The sequence below is a fragment of the Sebastes umbrosus genome, chromosome 12, assembly GCF_015220745.1.
Source record: "Sebastes umbrosus isolate fSebUmb1 chromosome 12, fSebUmb1.pri, whole genome shotgun sequence".
NCBI classification, from domain to species: Eukaryota; Metazoa; Chordata; class Actinopteri; order Perciformes; family Sebastidae; genus Sebastes; species Sebastes umbrosus.
In genome coordinates, this window is record NC_051280.1 from 16,203,531 (window position 1) to 16,227,342 (window position 23,812).

Consider the following 23,812-nt stretch of genomic DNA (forward strand, 5'->3'; position numbering starts at 1 on the left):
AAGCTTTGGATGATACTCATGTTTATGTTTCTAGCTTATAATTTGCCATTTTGTTTTATCCAAACAAATCTTGAACCAACGGTTGTTGTGTCTATAATATCTACAGTATATTAACGCAAAGTCAATGCAAAAGTGCAGTCAACTGTGAAATCGTGATAAACAACTGTGTTTAGACAGCAGCGCTAGCAGTTTATTAGCCAGACGAGTATTTATTCAATCATCTATGTTGCTGCTTTCTTTCATCATCTCTTTAATTAATAAAACAAATTACACTTGATTTAATTGCTATGCATCTCACATGGGTAAAGCTACATTTGTGACTGTGTGGAATTAAAAAAAGAAAGGCATACAGTGCAGAATTTTAATTATCTGGGATGTACTAAAACAACATCCATCAATAATTCAGGATAAGGTGACAAGGCTGCCTGGTGTGTGTGTGCATTTGTTTTTTTGTTCTCCGGAGTGCTGAGGAGTGCTCCCAATCCCTCTAGGGAAAGCCGAGTGTCGCTGCTTTGTGCTCCTGTCTATTGTCAGACATTGAACATTCTTCAGCTTAAACAGCTCAGTCGAGATGATGTTTCTCCCTTTCGCCCCCTCGTCTGCTCTACTCTCAGCTGGTGATGTAGCGTTAAGAAGCAGGGCCAGAGGGAAAATATGTTGCCTTGGCCCAGGTGACCGTGACACGTCCCTCCATCACCGGACATAAATTGTGTGGATAATTAATAGCTTGATGGACGCCCTCACACTCTGATACCTCATCTCTCTTAATCATGTCACCAGGAAGGACACAATCAAACAGAAACAGAACACTGTACAAAACCTCCTCTCTCAGTCCAGTGAAACACATCCTGAATCCAAATGAGGTCACAGCCTGCAATATCTTCCCCATCAAACCATTATTACCCTTTGCCCCTGGGGAGAAGGGAACTAAACAGCCCTCTGCTATTAAAGGCATTGTACAACTCCAGTTATCAGGTCAATGCATTACCATCCACAGCCTGTGGGGGCAGTGTGGGAGTGCATTATGGTAGGGGGATGACCTGGAGGAGGATTTGTAATGTGTTCTCTGTAATGCTGAATTATCTTCTTTTTTTTTTTTTTTACTAGAATTTGACCCACTTGCACACTCATGTTTCTGTTCTACATTTTTAATTTCTATCATGACTTCATGCATCAGTAGAGGACACTTCATGTCTTCACATGTCAGGCTCTGTTAACCTGATACAAATCTGTGTTTACTGGCAGAAGGCAGGAGGCAGAAACGGATGTAAACGATGTGTAAATATGCGATCATAAGTCACGCGCCTGACAGCTGGAATGAGGGACTACAATGAGAAAGGCTCCATAAGGGTTTGATAAATCACGCTGTGCAGCTATGAATTTATAAATAAATGACTTGTGTGCCCTTAAGTGAAAGAAATAGGTGCATTTTTCATCAGCTGCGCCATCCTTTACACCAGCCGCTGCACTGTGAACATGCTTCATCATGTAATTCAAATCAATATAGCCACTAAAAATAGACCCAGATGTGGCGGACAGAGAGGAGAATTGCGTTAGGGATGCTCCAAATCGCAGGTGTTGGCATCGGTGTTTGAAAAGAAGACGATTTTCCCCAGTGATTCCCTCTGTCAGTGGAAGGGCTGGATGCTGACGTACATAGATGTGTGCTCCCCCTCTTCCCAGCTCCACTCCTGCTGCTGTTATGTAATGAGTGTGTGTTACGAAACCTTACATTGGAAAACACAAGCCCACTGATCAGCGAGCTCAGAGCACACACACTCACAAATATACACACACACATATAATAATAGAGATGGCTTTTTTTTTAAACCCCTTGTTTGCGTGTGAGCGAATATCGTCACCGTAGTGGACAAAGTGCCCGTGTTTGATCATGCATACAATATGTGTGTGTATTTGTGTGTGCGTACTACAAATGTATAGAATACATGGGTGTAAATCTGAGTATGATTGAGGCTGTGAAAGTGCGCAGAGCTCCCTAATAAATTATTAAGTATGTTTATGGGCAAGCGTGTGTAAAATATACATAAATAAAAGTACCAGAAGAAAGATAATGAGGGTTCATATTTGCGTGTTGCATCACAAGCGTGAATACTGGGAGCTGTGTAGAAAGAACTATGGAGAGAGAGAGGGGGTGGACATAAAGAGAGATGTTAAGAAAGAGAAAGCAAGATAAGGCAACGCAGACATGGCTAAGATGGAGGAAGGAAAAAAATGTACAGATGGATAAATACATGAATAAACAGACAGAAAATGAACCGGCTACAGGCATTTATCCCGTCACCTCAGGCAGGAAGAAAAGAGCTGTAAGGCAAGGTGAGCTAATCTGTACATTTTGGTATTAAGACCGCCACAAAACAAAACGGACAAAATACTCTCTCATCCAGACCTTACATCCTCTAATGCTGACAAAATTAAAAATCATCTACGAAGCATGCACAAAGAGATATTAAAGGATAAATACAGTTTATTACAACCTGGGTCTTAGTTTTGGCCATCATTTTTTTTTTATCAATTATGATAATGTACGTAATCTGGGTGTAATCTGTGTGTGTTAATAGAGCCTGAACGTCATAATGTAATTCAATAGGTGTGTTCCAATCCGCATACTTCTGTACTTACACTCACTACTTTGAGTGCATAAGTGCGTTCCAATTGGGAAGTACGGCAAAATGCAGTGCACTCAAAGTACCCGGATGTTGTACTCAAAACGGTCAGATCGTTGAGTGTGGAACGCTGGACACTTTCCACACTCAACTGTCGCAATCTTGGCTACGTAGCGGAAGGGGCGGGGCCACGACCACTATTCAAACATACGTAGATAGCAGAATAAAACAATACAATACGTAAACATACCGGTGCATTTTCAGCCAACAGGAGGACACATCGTAGGTGAAGGTGACGACGTTGGAAACGTAATTTCCACTCTGTTTTAATTTTTTCCCTGACGATACCCGTGGTACGTAGAAAAAAAACTTTTTCAGAATTTTGGCATCAACTTGGTACCGAAGTATCGGTTCTTGTGAAATCCCTATTGGTGAGTATAATATCGCAACTGATAGAAATCATGGCCAAAACTACCAAGATAAGACTGAAATTGTAATATGCCAGACTTATCCTTTAAAGAGCAAAGCCAGACATACCATCCAATGGTGGCAGATCCTTTTAAACAAAAGCAAAAGCATTTCTTTATCAGAAGAGATGCTACAAGAGAAGCTGTAAGGTCTATTTACTGAGGATGAGGAAACGAGCAAGCCGTCTGACAATACCTTGCATCACGCAGTGCCAGGCTAATTTAAACGATAATGCTTATCTTTTTTTTTTTCCTTTAAGGTTAACAACTCAGAAAAGACTTTGATGTCTCTCTCACTTCCACTGAGCGTCTATTATCTTGCCAGCAAAAGGTCAGACGTATTCTGCGTCAAACCCCTCCAAGTGTTTATGTAACGCTGTTCCATGTAGATTGAGTTAAAACCGCGTGATAAACTTGTTCATCAGTGTGGAAGAGGATGGCTGTTCCATGTTGGGAAATAATGAATTACCAGCAGGTCATGAATGCGTGAGAAACAAAGGGGTGGCTGCGCTTTCACACACAAAATAAAGCAAGCCTGCACACGTGTGAACTGAGTTACTGCTGTGTGATAGTAAACTGGCAGGAGAGCCAGGGTGCCTAGTTATGTAATGTGTTTCTGTCTTGCTCGCACACACACACATACAGGTTATGACCGGAAAGGTTTCATATGTGTGTGCATATTTTAATGTTTCAGAAGGGCAAGGAGGGTCTCAGCTGAACTGAAATTTCTCGTTTTTCCTACTTATCTTCCTACATTACCCATTCTCTAAAGTCTAAAACGTCAGGCTTCAATATCTCCAGCTGTCATACACACTCTTCTCTCCCTACTTTCTTCTGCTCAGATTTAAAGTTTGAGTGGTTTTATGTGGAGGTGCTTGCAGGGAATCACCATTTCTAGCCCGGCTTACTCACGACCTAACCTCTCTTTATTCATATCCTTACACAGCCCTGGCCTTCTTTTGAAATATGTCAGTACAGGGCCCATCCTGCTTAACTGTCCTTAGGAAGGTTGCTGCTCCGTAGCTGATCATTTTCTCTGACCTTCCCCGAAGAGGAAGCAAAAAGAGAACTTCCAAAAAGGGACAGATAATATAGTGTCCTATTCATCGCTTCCTGTCCAGCCCACAGACTGGCACACCCATCCCCTGGCCCCACCCACAGCTCTCCACACGCCAGCGGTCCCTGCAGTGTGTCCCCAGCACAGCCAGTGCCATCACGCTCAAGGATACGCTGTTGACAGCTACGGGTCACTGCAGTCCAGGCACAGGGTGGCACACACTCATGAATGATGCAGTACTGGCCGTCAGTCCTACAGGCTCTCTCACTAACACATGAGGACACATAATCAGGCTGGATCATGGGCAACGCATGCACAATGACACAAAGGCGGGCCGCAGCGTGTAGTGAAGATGCAATTAAAGCAAATCCCAGAAGCCAATAAACAATGTAAGACAACTCTGTGATAGAATCTCTGCCTGGAGGAGCTTTTAAACAAAGTATGAACTGGGGCATGCATCCCCACTATGAGCTCCAGTATACTGAGTTTGACTCATACTGGTTGATCATTGCAACTCCAGTTTAGTGCTGCAACAGTTGGTCGATTAATCGATTTGTGGATCGACAGAAAATTAATAGAGCTCATTGTTTAAGTTGTTTATGAAAGGGGAACTCCAGCAAAAAGTTATTTTTGAGAAAAATTCTTCATTTTAAATGTGAATATTTTCTGGTTTCTTTACTCCTCTAAGACAGTAAACTTGATATCTTTGAGTTGTGGACAAAACTTGACATTTGAGGACGTCATCTTGGGCTTTGGGAAACACTGATTGACATTTTTCACCATTTTCTGACATTTTATAGACCAAACAACTAATCGATTAATCGAGAAAATAATCGACAGATTAATCGACAATGAAAATAATCGTTAGTTGCAGCCCTTATCCAGGCACTCCAAAATCTTAGAGCCAATAATGACGAGGGAGGAAATATTAAAAAAGCCTTTATTATAGTGGCTAAATCATTAAAAAAGCCAACATGTTTTGATTACTGTAGGTCTTTGTCAGGCCATTAAATAAGGGTACTCCAGTGATTTTGTATTCTACTTCCATAAAGTTTGGGCACTTGCAAGAGAAGGAAGTATAAGAACGGTATAAATTAATGCAGCAGAGGCCGAGATATCCTGACTTTTGGTTCCTCCTGTGGATCATGTTCCAAAATACTGCAACCTACACTACCCATAATGCAACTTGATAGCGTTAGACTTTCCCTGCCTGGTAAATTCCCATATTTACCCCTAGTTTGTGAAGATTCAAAGGTTTTATTTGTCACACGTGCACTGAAACGCAGGGTGGTATACTCTTAATGCGGTGCTAAAAAGGCTTCTTTTATAAAATTGTAGACTCAAAGCCAACATAACCCTGATGACATCACAAGGGGTTATTTTGCCACCAGACTACGGAAAGCTCTCTCCAGAACCACAGCAGACCTTCCACAACTGTTTTCACAATGACTATGTTTACATGCACATTAATATTCCACTATTATTCTGAATATGACGATACTTTGATTAGGGTCATGTTAACAGCATATAACGTTTGGATATTCTGAATTAGTCGTTATTCCGAATGGAGCATTTTCCAAATAAGAAATGTGGGATATGTCGATATTGTGCAGGTTTTAGGAGCATTCTTTGGATATGTATACAGCGCTTTCGGAATATGCGTCTCAATTAGGGTTGTTACGGCAGTTTACGACACATGGCCTCTTGCCTTTTTGCCTCCAGCTCTGTGCGTTACACACAAACCAAATAGCCAACAGTTTGCAGAGATGCATGCTGAAAAGAAAAGCCCACATTTCTGGTCGGAGGGAGAAACACACCTACTTTTAAACATCATGAAAGACTTGGATATCAACAGGGTTTTGAATACGCACAAATATTGCAATGCTGATTTTTTCAAGGTGGCTGAAGGAATGAAAGAGGGTGGTTGTGTTCGCACAGTCGAACAAGTCCACCACCGGTTATGTTAATCGGAGTATGCACGGCTGCATGTAAACCGTAATATTAGTGGAATATTCATTTTCATTAGCCATGTAAACAGCATAGTAGGATTATTGTCTATTTTCTATGTATTGTCTCTTTTTCGGAATAAGGGCAAAAAACAAAATATTTTTTTTTTTTTACTGGTCAGACAAAATAGCTGAACACATCACCTTGGAACTGGGAAATGGTGATTGGCATTTTTCACCATTTTCTGTCCTTTTATATGGACTCAAATGGTGCGGGAAGTTTCTCAAACACACACATTATCTCATATAATTCAGGACACCGGTTGCTCATCAGCAGCGTCACTGTGTCACTTCAGCCTCCGCATTCTGTCACTCAGCGGTTGCTAATGGCCTGTATACAGCAGCAGCCTGTCTCTGCAGCACTCTATGCAGCCTTGATAAAGTGCGGCGCCTTATACTGTATGGGGGGCTTTAAGAAAGCGAGAAAGCGAGGGGAGCGAGGTATTGTCGTCTTAAGCACCAGTACAATAACCCCCTTCCAGACACAAAGGTTTAGGCTTACCCACCTAGCATTCAACCCCCCTGGGAAGTGCATCAGGGGAGGGTGAAATGTGAGAGCCGGGGATGAAGGGAGAGTAACGATAAAGGAGCAGGCTGACAACACCTCCCTCTGATAGCAAGGCTAAAGAGGCGAGATGAGAACGGTAATTGGTAAGCCAGTGAAGGTTTGATGTTGTGCTAAAAGGTTAGAACTGAAAGTGGTGAAGTGCGCATGCATAGGCACGTACACACGTTTATGTGTGTATGTGTGTGTCAGTGATTAATTAGCTTGCAGGGACTCCCGCCTGTTTGTCGCCCTGGGTTTCCCTGTTCATTTGTACCACTGCATTAATAATGGCTGTCGCTGGTAGAAACGAAGTGGGGACGTTTTACATTCAGAACTCGCCACTGTCAATCCCTCACTCTCTCTCTCCTTGTCATTCTCATGGTCATCATGGTCAATATTACTTTTAACCAAAAGTGTCTTTTTCTCCAGCATCATAAATTATCTTTCAGTAAATTGACAGACTACAGAAGCTGCACAACAACAAAGTCCAAAATTGTTCCCACCACATAGGTCGGAAGAAGCCGATAATGCTATGATACTGAGGACGAAGAATGTCACCTTTATACAATCCCATAACATCACAGTTGAACATAATATGTCATAAGTACAGTGGGGAGACTCCCAACATTTTAATTACAGCCACGGGAGATCGTTGTTTGCATGATACTGTTACAATCTGATGTAAACTAAAAACCATAATAACTAGAGCATTCATTGTTTTTGCAGGAAAAAGCTAAGGCTTATGTCTTTAGCGTCATTTTGTCACGTTACGTTACGTTACGTTACGTTACGTTACGTTACGTTACGTTACGTTACTCTTGCTAGAGCATTCATTCTCCTTGCAGCAGAAAGTTAAGGATTCTGTCTTTGGCGTCATCACGTTGTACGCTCGTGATGATGTCATTACATTACGCTATGCGGAACGTAACAAAACTATCAAAATGCCTTTGCACTCAATCTGCTCATCAAAATGAGCAGATCTCAAAAACGAAAGTGTGCATAGTTCAAATAACTTATGGAGTGTTAAAAAATATTTTGTTCATGTTTTTATATTTAATCTTTTGGATTAATATGTTTTGTGTTTTTATTCAGTAACAATTTATGAAAAAAACTGTCAGATTTCAACACATTTATCAATTATTATTGTTTATTGACTGACATAACCTTTTAGATTAGGTTGTACCGATTTTAGGGATATGAAGTATTTGAAGATACTCCAATAAATTACATCACATTGGCAAAACTAACAATATAAGCACTGGCGGACCATTTCTATTGCAGGGTTCAAATGTTAAAACTGTATTCTAATGTCAAGCATCAAACATGCCGTTAAAGTTTTACCTGACTGGAAAGTAAAAATCATCAACTGAATTACCTTCCAGCAAGGCCCTCCAGCAATACTAATCTTGTTTAATTTCGGTATGTAACTAATCTAATTGAAGAGTTTAATCTTATTTTTGACGCTCAAAAATTGAGGCGTTAATGGCGACTTTGCAACAACTCCACTGTCCCAGCCTGAAGGCCTGTACGGATGACCATTAGAGAAGGAGGACATTTAAAAAGGTCACGAAAGAGCAAAACTGCAAAAGATAAACGCATCAGACGGATTGTTTGTGTCGCAGGGCTGGGTGAGATGTGATACTATGACATTTGCCCATTTTTAACATAGCATAACTAATGTCTTCCTAATTCATGACCTGTGTTAAAGGTTGAAATTATATAACTCAAAAGACCATGCTCTTATTTTGCAACACTGAAAACCCCAGAGGAATTCAAGCATCAATTCTGAAGGGATTCATAGTGTGTCAGAAAGCTAAAATGATTGCGGTAAGTAAAAATTTCAACTGCAGAAGCATCAGAATTGTGCATTAAAAGCAACATGTCAGCCAGCCAGTCGCTCAGTCATGACGTCTAATTCAAAGACTGTGCGGGCATAATTAGTAAGCAGCAGCAGCAGCAGGGTCACATGTCTAAAGGTCAAAGGTGAAAACAAGAGTGTGTGTGAAACAAAACTGCTTATCTGCTTTTATTACGCATTCATTTCTAACAATGCATAATGGATTATGAACATAGCCTTTCATGCAAGTGTACATTCATGTTTTATAACAGTGTGTGTCTAGAAAAGAGGGCATGTCAACTTTTGTTTTCCCCTGTGAACAGATGTGACTTTATGCACCGAGCATGTGCTACTAATCAACGAGTAGACAGATTCTTGAGTGGAGAAAAGCAGATTTAAGTAGGCGGCATTAACATTTTCATAGATTCGGTACAAGAATAGCAGTGGAGTGAGCAAGAGACGGGGTGAATATCAGAGCAGTGTACTGTACTATAACATCATCAAGAGCGTGTTTGTGTGTGTGTGTGAGATTGGTGGGACGACTGTTCTGCTGGGCGGACCGAAAGCTGCAGCCCGCTGCTTGAGGCTCCTGTCTGAACTTGTTTTGCTCATAAACAAGGGTATGAAAGTGAAGTATTTGTGCCATTTGATATCAGAAAAACACCAAAGCTGACACACTTTGTTTAACTGCTATAAAAAATATGCAGCGAGTTTAATCAGTTGAACTTAATCTCCGTAAATAACTCTAAACAACAACTCTGCAGCAACACGCGCTGTTGGTTGCCGTTTGCCAACACATTTGGCCCAGCTGATTAGAGCATCTCATCCGTCATAACGCATCATGCACCATGCCAGGAAACTGTCTTTACCTGAGCAGCGCGTGTGGCGACAATGACATAATTTGTATCGTTGATTGGAATTATTAACCGTTAATCCACAATGAAAGGCAATCAAACCACTTCCAGTGTGCAAGTTTTCCTCGAGGGTAGACCTCAGACACACAGATAAGCACATTGTTGTTACTGTTTGTACTTCACCTCTAATGCCATTCATTATCAGAGGCTATGAAGGACTCTCGTAGCTTAGCTAAATCTGGCAACGCGCCACTGGGATGTTGCAGTTGCTCTGGGAGACTTTATATTAAAAGGCTGCCATGTTGTGGCATTCCTTTGATGGTGAGAGTAATAAGCAGATTCATACAAGGGAAGAGCACAAGCAATAATAAAAGGTAAACAGTAACTGTTGCTATTTCTAGTCCAGCTATTCTCCCTTTCCATGATGTACTAAAAAAGCACCTGATGGGCAGCAGTTGCCTTGGGGTAATTGAGAAGGAAATTGTCCATGAAGACAGCAGATACAGGGTCAGTTGTCCTTTAATCCCACAGCAGGAAAGGCCACAAAGTAATCAGACCCCAGATCTGTGGTTAAAGCTACAATCAGTCCAGTTCAGAGCAGAGAGAAAGGAGAGGGAGGCTTTCACACAAGCAGAGAGGGAGAATTAAAGGGCCGCTCTCTCCAGATGATGCACAGGGACAGGACGAATGAATGAATGAGATTGTGATGTTGTTGCACATTCCCCCGGCCCCACGTGCTCCCTTTTCTCTTTCTTCTCCTTCTCTCCCCTCCCTCCTTTCCTTTCCTTTTGTTTTGTTTAAAATTTAACAAGGTCTGGAACAGTGGAGGGCTGAAGCGGGCATCCGGGGTGTTTTGGCTCAGCTTCATGTCACATGCAGGGGCCATGTGAACACAGTGGCACTGAGAGAGAGAGAGAAGGGTGGAGGTGGAGGGGGGGCAGTGAGAGAGAGGGAGGGATAGTGAAAAAAAAAAGAACTAAAGAGGGGAAGTCTTTAACCAGAGGGACTGGGAAGCAGTGGTAGCTAGAAAAGAACTGGGTGGTAGCCGAGTGTGAGTTAATAAAACGACTGTATTTATGAGAGAGACACCACAAACGAAACAGGAACTAGAAACAGACCGACTGAAAGAATAGGCAGCATGTAAAACAGAATAAAATGCAAGGATAAGGACAGAGAAAGTGAGCAGTGACTTCCTGGTGCAGCAGGTGACAGCTCCACTTTTTTTCCAGGGCCTGGCTGATTATCAAACTGCACCACTTACAGCAAGAGACAAGCAAATGGCCATGTTAATGATTGAGACCGGCTGCACATGCAGCGGCATCTCCCTAGAGTAGGGCTCTCTGGACTGAACACTGGACATTTAGTTTCACAATCTCAGCCCTTACTGACCTTCCAATTTATTAGGTGTAATTTAATGTAATCCAATATAACAATCCTGTAATAAATCAAATGTCTATGAAGCTTATAATGTTTTGTTTTGCGACATTTGTTTCATCTTTCAACATTAACATTGACTTGGAGTTGTTTTTCTTGACACCTGATGAATCAACCAAAACAAGAGCTGAAAGACGCTATAACACTCTGTAGAGCTGCAGTGTCGGGTGACAATTCTGTTGGTTCATCACTATGAGCGACCCCTTTCACATACAGGTAGTCATGTGATCCATTGTTAAAATGAAAAACAAAATATTGTAGCAGCTTTAAGTATATAGTATTTGGTGATAGTACTTTGGAACTTTTACTTGTGTAAATGTAGGACGTTTACTTGTGATTGAGTATTTTTACATTGTGGTGTTGCTACCTTTAACTAGGTAAATTATTTTAATATTTCTTCCAACACTGCAAATACAGCACCACCACTAACAATTATTACACTAACTTACACAAAGAAAGGAGGATTTATTGCAGGTCTAGTGTACTGCTTTAGGGGCCAGACTGATGCTGCGTTTTTGCACACTCAAATCCGTTGTCGTCACTGTAGACGCACGATAGACGTGCTCAAAAGCGAGAGCGCCTATTTTTGCTCCTTTATGGTACATATCCACAGGGGCATTTTTTATCACAAGGGATCGCATCGCTTCCCAGCATTAGACGCTTGATGGGCTGCCACTAGACACAAGGCACTAGGCACCTGATTGGACGAACGCTTTCCCTCGTGGGCTGCTGCTCACAGCTTTCAAACTAGAACCAACATGGCAGCTCGTTTGGAAACTTTTTTCTCTTATATCACGAAAATAGTTCACCAAAATATGTTCCTGAAAAACATTTTATGCAAGAAATAAGCCATGCAGTTGCAGTTGTTGAATTTGTCTGTATTTTGGGGCGGCTGTGGCTCAGAGGGTAGAGCAGGTCGTCCACCAATCGGAAGGTCGGTGGTTCGATCCTCGGCTCCTCCCGTCACATGTCGATGTGTCCTTGAGCAAGACACTTAACCCCAAATTGCTCCCGAAGGCATAGCCATCGGTGTGTGAATGAGTATTTAGATTAGATCATGATGGGCAAAATTGGCACCTTGCATGGTAGCTTCTGCCATCAGTGTATGGATGGGTGAATGCTGACATGTAGTGTAAAGCGCTTTGAGTGGTCGGAAGACTAGAGAAGCGCTATATAATTTCAGGTCCATTTACTATCAACAAGGCTTACTTTAAAAGTTTGTCGGGAGTTTCCAGCGGTGGTAAGGCGCGTCGGATGCCTGTGATTTTCATAAAGTAGCCCAGACCTCAACTTTATGCAAATCATGGGTGTCCGACTTGACTTGCCGCCTCTCGAATTGTGCCGCCACGCTACCAAAATCTATTGCACGACTGCTTACATAGACAATGAATGGGAAGCATGGAAAAGACGAAGGCTGTGGACATGTATCATCAGTTAAACAGTTCATCTTTTGAAACACCGCAACACGCAACGCATGTCATATGACGAGGAATAACCAATCACAGCCAGCAGATCATTACAGTAATTATGGAGGAAAAGTTGATTTTAGTGCAGGGCTACTCAGAGCTTTTCGATCTGTCACACAAACAATATTTTAAAACACTTTTAAAACAACGCCTTGAAGATCAGCTCTGAAATTGGGATTTCTGGTAAGCGGGCTTTGAATGTATGGCTTCAATGATACGGCTAGCTGGTTATGGTCGCTTAGCAATGTCAACCTGCCTCCGTGCCCTTGAAAGTACAGGCACAGGAGTAGGCACCCAGCGCCAGCCTAACATTTTCCAGGCGTTAAAAGATGCGGCATGTGTCCCAGGCCTTAGGCTGCACAGATGTACCAATTAAATTAAGTGTAAGATGGTGCTGTAAAGGGAGTCAAAATGTGGAATTGCTGCACCTACAAGAAAGATGTGCCATAGAGAAAATACCTCCAGGATAAAAAGGATGCTAGCTGTGCATTAACCACGGTGTTGTGCAGTACATAACTGTGCATATCTATTGGGTTGTGGCGGCGTCCATCTGTTTGCTTTTAAAGCCTCTCTCTTAAAAGACACACTCGCCAATGAGGAAGTATCATTCTTGTGCTTCAGCATTTTTGGAGAGAGACAAACTTTAAACTAGGTCATTTCATAGCAACAACTCTGCCCCTGTCTATTAGAGCAGAGTCCATAGAAACGAGTTCAGCTCCACCCAAACACACCTTATCTGGCCGTGTCCAGATGACACAAACAAAGATTCAGGGACAGTTTGGCAACGCTCTGAATTCCTTTCACACAACACTGTTTGCTAAACACTTCATAGTACTTATCCTTTTGTTTCTGCAGTGCAGGAAGGTACAAAGTCTCCAATAAAAACAGCTGCCCCAAAACTGATCTTTTTTGTCATTATTACTAGATGTGTTTTTAAAGAAAATGAAATCCTAATAAATTGGAATTTTAAAACACAATGCAAAATAACCTCTCTGGAGACTCGGGCTTTGTAAAACAAATCAGTGTAAGCGCCAGTGGAGCGGTGGTATTTAAAAACCTCCCATCCAGGAATTGACACAGTTCTGTCCTGTACACTAGCAGGCCGTGTGCTCCCTAATCGGAATTTTTTGGGCCTCTTTAATGCTGAGAGTTGCAGATGTTGTCTGGTATTAGGCTGCGCTGCTGCTGATCAAAGCTGCGGAGAGTGAGCCCCTGCTGGCCTGCCTCTAATCCCCCCTCTCATACATGTGGTCAGGGCAGGGACTGGTGTTAAACTCGGGGACAGTGGGTCTACTCCATGACTTCACTGGAGGGGGAACCTTTTCACTGCCTCTGCTCGTGAACACCACCTACTGCAACCCTCCGAGGTTTCTGGGGAGCATTCGACAAGGGCAGTTTGACAGACATCCGAGGGGCCTGGTTGCTCCCATAAGACCAGCCGCTGCCCTTCCCTACCCCTTTCCCAATGCCCTAACTCAGAATGAGCCTACAGGCAGACAGGACTGACATATCAGCATGACATTGTTCAGCCTAGATTTAGCCGCTTACCACAAAGCAATGAGGATTTTTTACTTATTTCCACAGGGGGCACGAACTAAACACAACTGTATACCAAAGCATGCACATTCACACACAGAGAAGACAGTGAGAAGAGAGCTATACCTGTATAAATAATGACCGGAGCTTTTAGTTTGTCCTTTTTATTAATATTTTTAGAGACAATTACGAGGGTGACCAGTAACTCTTGGAGTGAAAAGCAATAAGCTAGGGAGAGATAAAGAGATATGGGAAGATAAATGGAAACTGTCAGATGGTGTGAGGGAGGAGGAGATGCGAGGAGAGATAGCGCGAGGAGATGGAGGGGGATCGATCATGAGAGAAATTGAGAGAGGGAGGAAGATACGGCGCGAGAGGAGAGGAGAGAAGGGTGGGAGGATGTCAGCCAAGAAGGCAATCTATATTAGACAGAAAACAGTTCCCTTGGCTTTAACTGCTACAAGCTGACACCGCCATCCTCTCCATGTCTGCCTCAGCAGACACACACACACACACGTGTGAATCCTCGGAGACACACACACACACACACACACACACACACACATCCAGCTCCACGCTGAGGCTGTATGACCACATTTTCATTTAAGACTACACGTGTCGCTCGCACGTGAAGAGACATTAAATGCATAGATCTATTCTTTGATCGCTCGCTTTTTAATCGCACACATACAGTAGTGAACATGAAAAAACCCTGAGCGCACACCGACACATGCGTATTGGATTTGAGCTCTGGAACGTGTGAAATCTGATTACACAATTACATAATGACTCAGCAATAGGCCATTTAGAAAGACCATTAGCTGTCAGGCGAGGACATGGATGTGAGGAAAGATGAGGCAGCCTAGTGCCTCACTTCTGCAAAGTCCTCCCAGGAGTGTTTGCATACATGGAGATGCTGTCGTTTTGGTAAACTAAGCCATGTTAATATGACACTTGAATATTGCAATTCATAAATCCCTGGAGACCAGTAACACATCATTTGAATAGCAAAATTCATTCAAGCTCGGAGGGAACCCCACATTGTTATCAGGATAACCAGTGACCGATCATAAGACACAAAACAATGACAAAATGTGCGCAGACTGTTCTCCTTCTGCCTTTAAAAATGTTTTCATATTAGAGATGCGAGTGTGAGTGTGGGAGCAATCTGGCGCTGCTGACTGTACGAAGAAAGCAACGTGGCACAGACAAGACAGAGTGAGTGGCTCTCTGCTTAATAGCTGCCACAGCCTGCTGGAGAAAGTTGGGAGCTTCATTAAGCCTTTAAACCCCGCAGAGTCCTTTAAGTCATCACGTCACCAGCCGCTGCCTCCTCAGAGCGGGCCCGAGGGAAGAGCGGAGAGATACAGTACCAGATTGTGATACCTCCAAGCTTTTAGAGTAATTGAACTATTCACTGTCTTCTTAAAACGTTAACGTATGGTGTCTACGTGGAATATAGACATCATATCAGCAGGACTCAAGCTGCTTCCATTACTCATGCCCTGCTGAGATTTTTCTCTGGTTATACTGTATATGGAGTGCTTATACTTTATTGCGTCTAATATCAATTCAAACTAACTAACTAACTATTTGAGTAATGATTTAAAGCCACAAATTAATCAAAGACATGTGTATTGTAGTTTTATATTTCTATGATGTCATTTGACAATACTGATGTTTATTTTATTTCTAATAGAGTGCTACAGGAATGAGTCCTAAAACCCGGAAATGAGTTAGCATTTTAGCACTTCTAGATTCCTCTTCTGGAAGTCAAAGGGTTTTTAGTTAGATGTCTGAAATAAGGTCTGTGGTTAACACAAGCTTAAGAGACTTTAACGTTCTACGATAGAAAATACATCAATAAATACCCCACTTGTGAATTTTGAAGCTTTAACTTGTCTTAAAAAAGGCAAACACTAGTCCGCCTTTAGCTTAGTGGTGGTGACGTGAAGTCATGTGACCGTGGTGTAGTTTGTTTGTAGCCTAACGTTAGATAGCGATTGCATTCATGCTTCAAAAATCATAAAAGTGGTGTTCAATTGTGAAGATTATCTTCCAAATCCAAAACCCAATGGAAAAATCCCATTGTTTTTTTCTCAAGGAAAACGGGGCGATATTTCTATCTCTATTCTAATATCTATTCCACTGATAGTCCTGGAGTTGACGTCTGTTAGGCCAAGCATGTTTGCTAAACGTGACCAAAAATTAAGTTGGAGCACGTGCGGCTGGCCTAACTATGTCAACAAAGCACGGCGAAGCTCAGATTACAACACACACAGAGGGAGAGCGACTTCATTCTCTGCTCAGGTAGACATTACTCCTCTATATCTTTACATAATAGCAGTTTGCTGCTATATTAATGCTCTGGATATCGTATAGAGCATCTTTAAAAGATGATAATCGTCATTTGTAGATGCTGTAGAGTTAAGCAGGTAATGACAGAAATCTGTGCAATGTTAGACTTAGAGCTGTAGCTTGGCCCCGAAGTAATAAAATAATATCAGAATTTTGTAAATAAGCAACTCAATAACAGTGATTCAATATGCATGAAATCACAATTTGTTTAAAAAATGATTGCAGAGGAAACTATATAATAAAAACAGGTAATATAAAATGTGCACTATATGTTATTGTTGAGAAATAATTTCCATTACTAATCGTGATCACAACATTTGTGAAATTACAGCTTTTACCAAATTATTACCATAAATGTGCAAAGCTATAAAAACGACCTTTTTGTTTTGTTAAAGCAGAGCCATTATCTGCAACATCCCATTAGATATCTCTGCTTTTATTAGTTCTGCATGAGCAATCCTTCCTGCCAAGTTCACCTTGCTGGCAGACACCGAAAACAACATGGGAATTACCTGAAAATTGGGTGCAGCATGTTGAAACCGTTATCGACTCTGACTTTGTTTTCACAGAAGCTTGAGCTATAAACCCGAGTGGAGCTGAAAAGGGAATTAATACCTCGACAGTTTCCAGGCCAGTATACGCCAGTGGTCATTAAGTACGCTCATATAACGCAGACCAAATCTTAACACCACTTTGGATTTACGTGGAACTGCTTTTAAGCGTGCATTTCAACTTTAATAGGGTAAGCTCACAAAAAGCAGCGGGTATGCTGAAGTGCAGAGTGGGCTAATGAATCTAAATAATTAAGTGTGCTGCTTTGGTTTGGTTAAGAACTCTGGGTCCTCTCTGTCTCTAGGGAACCCCTGTGCCACTGTGTGTTAGGGTTCAGTATGTCATTTCCTTTTCTTGCAAATCCACACACACACACACACACTATTACCTCTGGGTAAGGGAACACAGCCATCCAAGCAGGGGGCAGCTTCATTACTTGAGGGCTGAGGATCTCCTGTCCGCAGAGCAGACGCCCCATTACTGAGCAACACCAGCCTGTGCCCTGCACTTTTACCTGACTGGGCAATTACATCATGACTCAAGTGTACAGTGTACAAATCTGTTAAACCCAACTCTCTTGAGGAAGTGTACTTTTATTTAGAGCTATGGCATTTTGAGCCTCTCAGAAACAGAATGTATTGATTATATGTTTTTTTTTTTACTATTGTACCCTTGTACTCAAACTCTAATAAAGCTGGTGAGGCATTACAAGAGGCTCCTGTGTGAGCAGCTCTGAAAGGATCACTCGTCAGCCTGCCAAAGAGGACAGCGGCCCTTTGATCTAGTCGGCCTTCTGTACATGTGTATGTGTGTGTGTGTCCAGCAGGGCAAAGTGAGTCCTCTCATCTGGCCACTGCAGAGTCTATATATGCTATCAAACCATGACCTGAACCCTTCAAAGTCAAACTGGCTTCTGCATTGTTAAAAAAAGGATCTGGCAAAACGCAGCCTGGCAACTCTTCAACTTAATAGCCGCGTCCAATCATTCCTCCTGCTTCCCCAATTGTTTGGAGTACCTCGTCTGTCAATCTTATTAAAGATACAGCAGTTTACTGGCTGCTCATGTGCTTAGTATCAAGGTTATATATTAGGGCTGGGACGATACACTTATCTCCCGATTCAATACTATCACGATAATTGGGTGCTGATTCGATATGTATTGCGATTTTTAAGTATTGCAATTCTACAAGTATTGCGATTGGATATTACAATTTATTGCGATTTCTGTAACTTTTTTAACACTAGGCAATGGGAAAAAGTTATATCATACACTTCTAGGGACTTTTAATTTGGAAAATACCTAAATTAATACACTAAAAATGTTTGACTTTGATTTTGATGTCCTGATGTCAAATTTATCGGTGATGTTCAGGTATTATTTATTACATTCTTTTCCCAGCAACCCAAGAATCAAAGAATAAAGACATTTCCCTCACAAGTTAGTGGTATTTTCCTTTTAATTTATAAGGGACATGTTATATTTTATACTTCTGGTTAATATAATCCAATCAATCTTATTTCTATATATGTATTTTGTATATAGTTCCCTTTGGAACGCCAAGTGCGTCTCTAGCTCTTCCGTCAGCTCCGTTCTCTTTATATATCAATGGTCAGCTCAATCGGAGTCGTTGGAATGCATATAACATAAATGTCAGTATATGGGTGATATGACATCACGTTATTCAGACTACAACAATAAAAGTAGTAACTTCCTTCTACCTCCACGTAGACTCAAATGAAGCAAATATATCGATTCTGGCATTAAAGAATCAATTTCAAAATTGTAAAAAAAAAAATTGTAATCGCGATGCATAGGTGAGTTGATTTTTTTTCCCACCCCTAGTTTACTGGCTGCTCATGTGCTTAATATGAAGGTTATAATGTATATAGCTTTAACATTGCACAGTGCTCTTATTGAGCAACTGCACAATAAAACAGAGTTTTAGATACTGGACTTCCTGTATCAAAGGCCGCTTTGCATGCATAGGCATGCAGACAAAAAGGCCCTTTAGTGTGACTGAGGTCTACAGTTGTGGCAGCTGCGGCTGAGAGTCAGCCAGCGAGTCAGCTGAGACTGGCCCTATCTCCACTATCTGGGCAGGACAACTATTCAAAGTCAGCGCAACATGTGTCAGCGCGGCGGTATCCCCTCGTACACCCCGTCTCCCCACTTCCTCCTCAGCAGACGTGCCTGACATTTTAGACGAGCCAGCGTACATTCCTCGCATGCTTCCATCGTGTAAGGAAAGGACAGAAGAGCAGGCCAGACGTGTCACAAGTCAGCGCCGCTCTCGCTTTACAGTGCATGCATCTGTGTGCGTGCATGAAAGTGCTCTTCTGTGTCCTTCTCTAATGTGACTGAATGAGAATAAGGCCTTTTGTGCAGACTGCGGCCTGAGTGTTGCGTAGTGTTATTGGCTGTGGTTGTGTCTGTGTGTGTGTGGAGAGAGAGCTCAGGTGACCATAGTTAAGCTGTCTCACATGGGATGTGGAGGCGTCGCCCTCAGAGGGGCATCGGGGCTACTTTTGCCCGCCTTTAGCGGCTACTGCTGCTGCTGGTTGAGCTCAGCTGACTGGATGCACATCCATCCACATGAGCCGCAGTGTGCATGCTCATGCAGCCTGCCATATGATGCTATCTAAATGAAAATCATTCTACCTGAAGCGAGCCAGTATTCAAGAGCACAATAGGTCATGAATCGCATGTGACTGTGAACGTGAACATGAGCACGTGGCAAGATTGACCTCTGGTTCAACAGCCTCTCGGGACAGGAAGCTGTTAATGCCTATCTTTTCCATACTTCAGACTCAACAAACAGTTTCTCCTCAACTGTCCTCACCAGACACTCCCACCCCCCCATTTCACTTCCCTCAGTGGCGACAGCAATAGCAGCAGTGGTGGAGGCAGTCAGTGGCGGTGTGGTGAAGAAAGGGGCTTCCTGAGCTTTGGAGGAGCACGTTAACCCAGCTTGGCAGGCAGTTTAGTTAGTGTGACAGTAGCCGCGCTGGATGCCAATAGGACAGGCACTGTGCAGCATCTCAATGACCAGAATTCACTGGGTACACAGAGAGGGTTTATGGTCCTCTCGGCCATACCGCTCCCGCCCCTACTCTCCATCCAACCACAAAGGCATTCAGCCTTTTCATTAGGATGATAATGGGGCAAAAGCCGGAAAGGGCCCCATGTCTGAGCACCATAAGTTGTGGCGATGGCTTTGTGGCGATGTCATGCGTGTCCATGGGAGCACAGTGTGCCGATACGGTCCGACAAAGACAGTCCAGAACAGAAGAAATAAAAAAATTTAAAAAAAACCTGAGGCAGGGTCGATCTGGCAAACCATGGACCATGACCTCACTCTGACCCATTCAGGCCACCACACAGTTAAACCTGAAACCCTCTAAATTGCTGCCGCAGTTATCAGCAAAGGTCTTCTTGTGCTGCGCTCACCTTGCATGACAGCAGTCACAATGTGTGACCGCGATATCAGGAACATGTGGGCCTGTTCTTTTCAGTCCTACAAGAATGTAAAACATTAAGACTCTGAGCTGCTGCCACTAACTGTGTGCACCCACAGCTTGGTCAGCGTTCAAATTAAGACTCTGCCCTCCTGTGAAAATTATATTCTGTCTCAGCAATACCAAAGAAAAAAAAACTGTTGCTTTGCTCTATTAGTACAATGTACACCTGCATGACTGCACCTGCCTCATTTTGTGATACAGGTTGCCAACCTGCAGGATCTGCAATCCAAACTAGGTAGTGTGCAAAAGAGAGAAGGCCCCAACAAGTCCGAGTATGAGCAGAAACGTGATCATGAGAGATTACTGTATATCTAAATGCATCATTTCACTTACCTGCATAGAAACGTAGCAAGGAGCCAATTTCCGTGTTGAGCCCTTCCTCTTGAACTCTCCACGGATCCTTAAATCCAAGCTTAAAGAGGAAGTCATTCTGGATCTGCAGAGGCCTCTCATCTGGGCTAAGCCTCCTGACAGCCTCGCCGTGCAGCTGAACATACAGCGTGGGGCTGGAATCACAGGAATCTCCATTGTGGCCTGCTGATTTTACAGCACCCTGGCCACAGTCTGGGTCCTGGATATCAGGTGTATTACCTGTAGAACAGGCTCTTGACAATGAGCCGGCGCTGCTGCTAGGTGGCAGGCTGCCCAGACTGTGTGGGTTGAGTCTGCTATCTGGTCCTATACTGTTTGTCATGTCGTTTAAATGTCCCATGTTGCACTGTTTGTAGTTGGCAGTGACAGCACCATTGAGTCCATTGGTGTGATGGTCTATGCTTGTGCTCGACGCAGGACAGTCCAGGTCCAGCTCGTCCGAGGAGCTGCCATACATGTCGTGGCCCTCTGTGGCACTGTCAAACGAGGGGCTGAGGATGGACGCCTCGGTGCCCAGGACCATGTCATCGCTGAGGGAGTCCCTGTGCTCGCTGAGCCGGGCCCCAGAGCTCAGGTCATCAAAAGCACTGCTCTCCACATCTGAGCCAGAGTTTAATCCATAGCTGTCCAAACAGTGCCTGTGCTCCGAGTCATCATCATTAGGGGTATCCATGTTGGAGTTGGAATTTAAATCTGACAGTGAGCAGGTGATGTTGTCTTGTGACTCTGATTCTGGGGTGAAAAGTTTCCCATCACTATCCTGTTGCTTTTGCCTCTCATCTGCATTCTCCATGAGCAGCAGTCTCAACCTGTCACTGGGATGGCCCCTCAGTTCTGCTGCATCAAGGTGGCTGCATTTGGAGTCTTCATTCACCTTGTTATCACTATATTCATACTTCACATTGCCATTTTGGTCAGTCTTGGTTGGGTTATCTTTACAAAAAATGCGCATGACAGAGCTCGACTTACTGCACAGTTTGCTCAGACGGAGAGCCACCTCGCCGGCTGTGGTGTCCATAGTGCAAAGAACCGGCCTTGGGTACGAGGGCGTCAGTCTCTCGTGGACGTGCACGGAGCCCCGGTGGAGGTCTGCTCTCACCCACTCGCGGTCTGCGGGCTGCAGCTGCATGTTCTGCCGGTGCTTCAGCAAGGTCTTCCTATCCAGACTCCGGGTGTGCAGAGACGCAGAGGACAGGGCCGAGTTCATCTTGGAGGCGGTGACAGCTGAGGCGGTAGTGGCGGTGCTGGAGGCTGCTGCAGCTGCAGCGGTGGTGGTGGTGGTGGAGAGGTTCCTCTTCAAGCGCCTCCGTCTCAACAGGAGGGAGTTGCTGCTGGACGAGACGCTCCGGCCATTAGACGCGGACACGGCTCGGTTTGACGCACTAGAGGAGGCGGAATAAGAGAGGCTCTTCTTCGCTTCTTCTCCTTCTTCTAAATGTCCACCACCACCACCGCCATCATCATCATCATCCTCCGCTGCTGCTGGAGGAGTCCCCCGGGCGACAGACAGTCCGCTGCTGGGCTTCTTCTTCTTCTTCATCAACTTGGTCGCGCCTCCTCCATCCTCAGCAGCAGCAGCAGCAGCCTGCACACTTGTGTCCATCTGTGTTCAAATGGAAAAAGGAAAAAAAAAAAAAAAAGTCCCCTTCCTCTCTACTCTTTAAATAAATAACAGTGCGCACTTTGGTTTACACCTACAGCCACCTACATTTAAAAGCCGTAAAAAAAAAGAAGCGTGCGCACCTAAATGTCCCGCGCCAACTGGGCGGCGGTGTTGCTTCCGACGACTTATTCCACTAGTAGTCATTCACTTCTTCTCGCCTTCCTTTCGCCGTCTCCTCCGCTGCTCCACAAAAAAAACATTTTACCCGATTAAAATTCGCTGTGAAAAGGAGGCGCTCGAGAGAGAGGACAGATATCAGGGCGGAGACGTGACTCGTGCGCGTCGTCGTCCCATTTGGAAACCAAAATACAGCGCTGGAATATGAAATGAACGTCGGCCCGACCTCCTACGCAAATACTTGCCTGATATATATTCATGAGGATAGGACACAAGATGGGGGTCGCTAACAACAACGCGGTGCACTGTGGGGAATGTATTGTGATAGTAAAGCCACTGCAAAGGGGAGAAAATTGACAGGACTACATTTCCCAGGAAGCTTTGCTGCGGTTTCAGTCAAGTGAGGCGGTGAACAGATGAGAGGCGTAAACATAGCTCGTATAAAATGTTTGGTGTGTGCGGTTGAGCTCACAGAAGTCTTCTTATCTTGCTGTAGTCTTATCTGTGTGCCTGCTAACAGGGAAGACACTTAGTGAAAGCATACTATCAGTAGTCAACTGTTGAATATGAGAGACAACTTTCATTAGAAAGTTGCACACAATTGTTATTTCCCTTTATAATAACATTCCGCTGCATGGCATTATATAAAGCTTCGCTGTGGTGGGTCTTATTTATTTTAGACTAGTGGTGACGAGGCAAATAACTTGAGCACCATCTCATCAGGACGCCATTTCACAAGGCCACAGCTCAGCCCTGCATTGCTCTTATTCTATTGTATTTCTCGCCATCTAGTGGAGCAAACCGCAAAGCTTTGACCTAAACTGGGTTTTTTTTTTTTCCTGTTGAGGACACAGCAGCAACCCTGAGCAAAGAGGAAGGTTTCAGTTTTTCAGGTCATCTAATTTTGTTTAAGCCAAAGTTTTTTTTTACTAATATTAGACGTGCAAATACAATTACAGCTTAATTAATGTCAAATGCATATATAAGGTTTGTAATTTATATTAAATTCCAAAACATTAGCACACTGACTTTTGTGAATATAATGCAACTTTTGCAGATATCTTCAAAGTCATAACCTGTGATAATGACAAAAAATAGTCTGATTTACAGCTGTTGGGGACGCAGATAGGAGCTGGTCTAGTTATTAGAAAATATTAAAGATAATTATCAATATTAATACAATTAATATGAATAAATTATCAATATATGTTAATAATGACAGGGCACCAAATTACATTGGTACATAAGCTCAAAAGACATTGAAATGGCTATCAAAAATAAATAAGTATTAATTATATTGAATAATAGGATTTAATGTATATTAAATCATCCTTGGGGCACCACTCTTTGAAACAAAAAGAAAATGATAGCACATTAATGTACATCTTGTTTTCTGGGACTGA

General features: G+C 43.1%; 1 protein-coding gene across 2 annotated transcripts in view; it reads right to left on the bottom strand.

Annotated features, from left to right (window-relative positions):
* Positions 1–22,687, bottom strand: part of phlpp1 (PH domain and leucine rich repeat protein phosphatase 1) — a 54,476-nt gene extending 31,789 nt beyond the window's left edge. Inside the window, exons 1-2 of one of the 2 annotated variants that reach the window (XM_037787596.1) lie at positions 22,373–22,687; positions 20,591–22,232 (exon numbers count right to left, since the gene is read on the bottom strand). In XM_037787596.1, the coding sequence (XP_037643524.1) occupies positions 20,591–22,232 (1,642 nt within the window). In that variant the 5' untranslated portion in view covers positions 22,373–22,687. Of the gene's footprint in view, positions 1–20,590 lie in introns of both variants that reach the window. The other variant, XM_037787595.1, reaches the window with a different exon arrangement.
* Between the last annotated feature and the right edge of the window lie 1,125 nt (positions 22,688–23,812).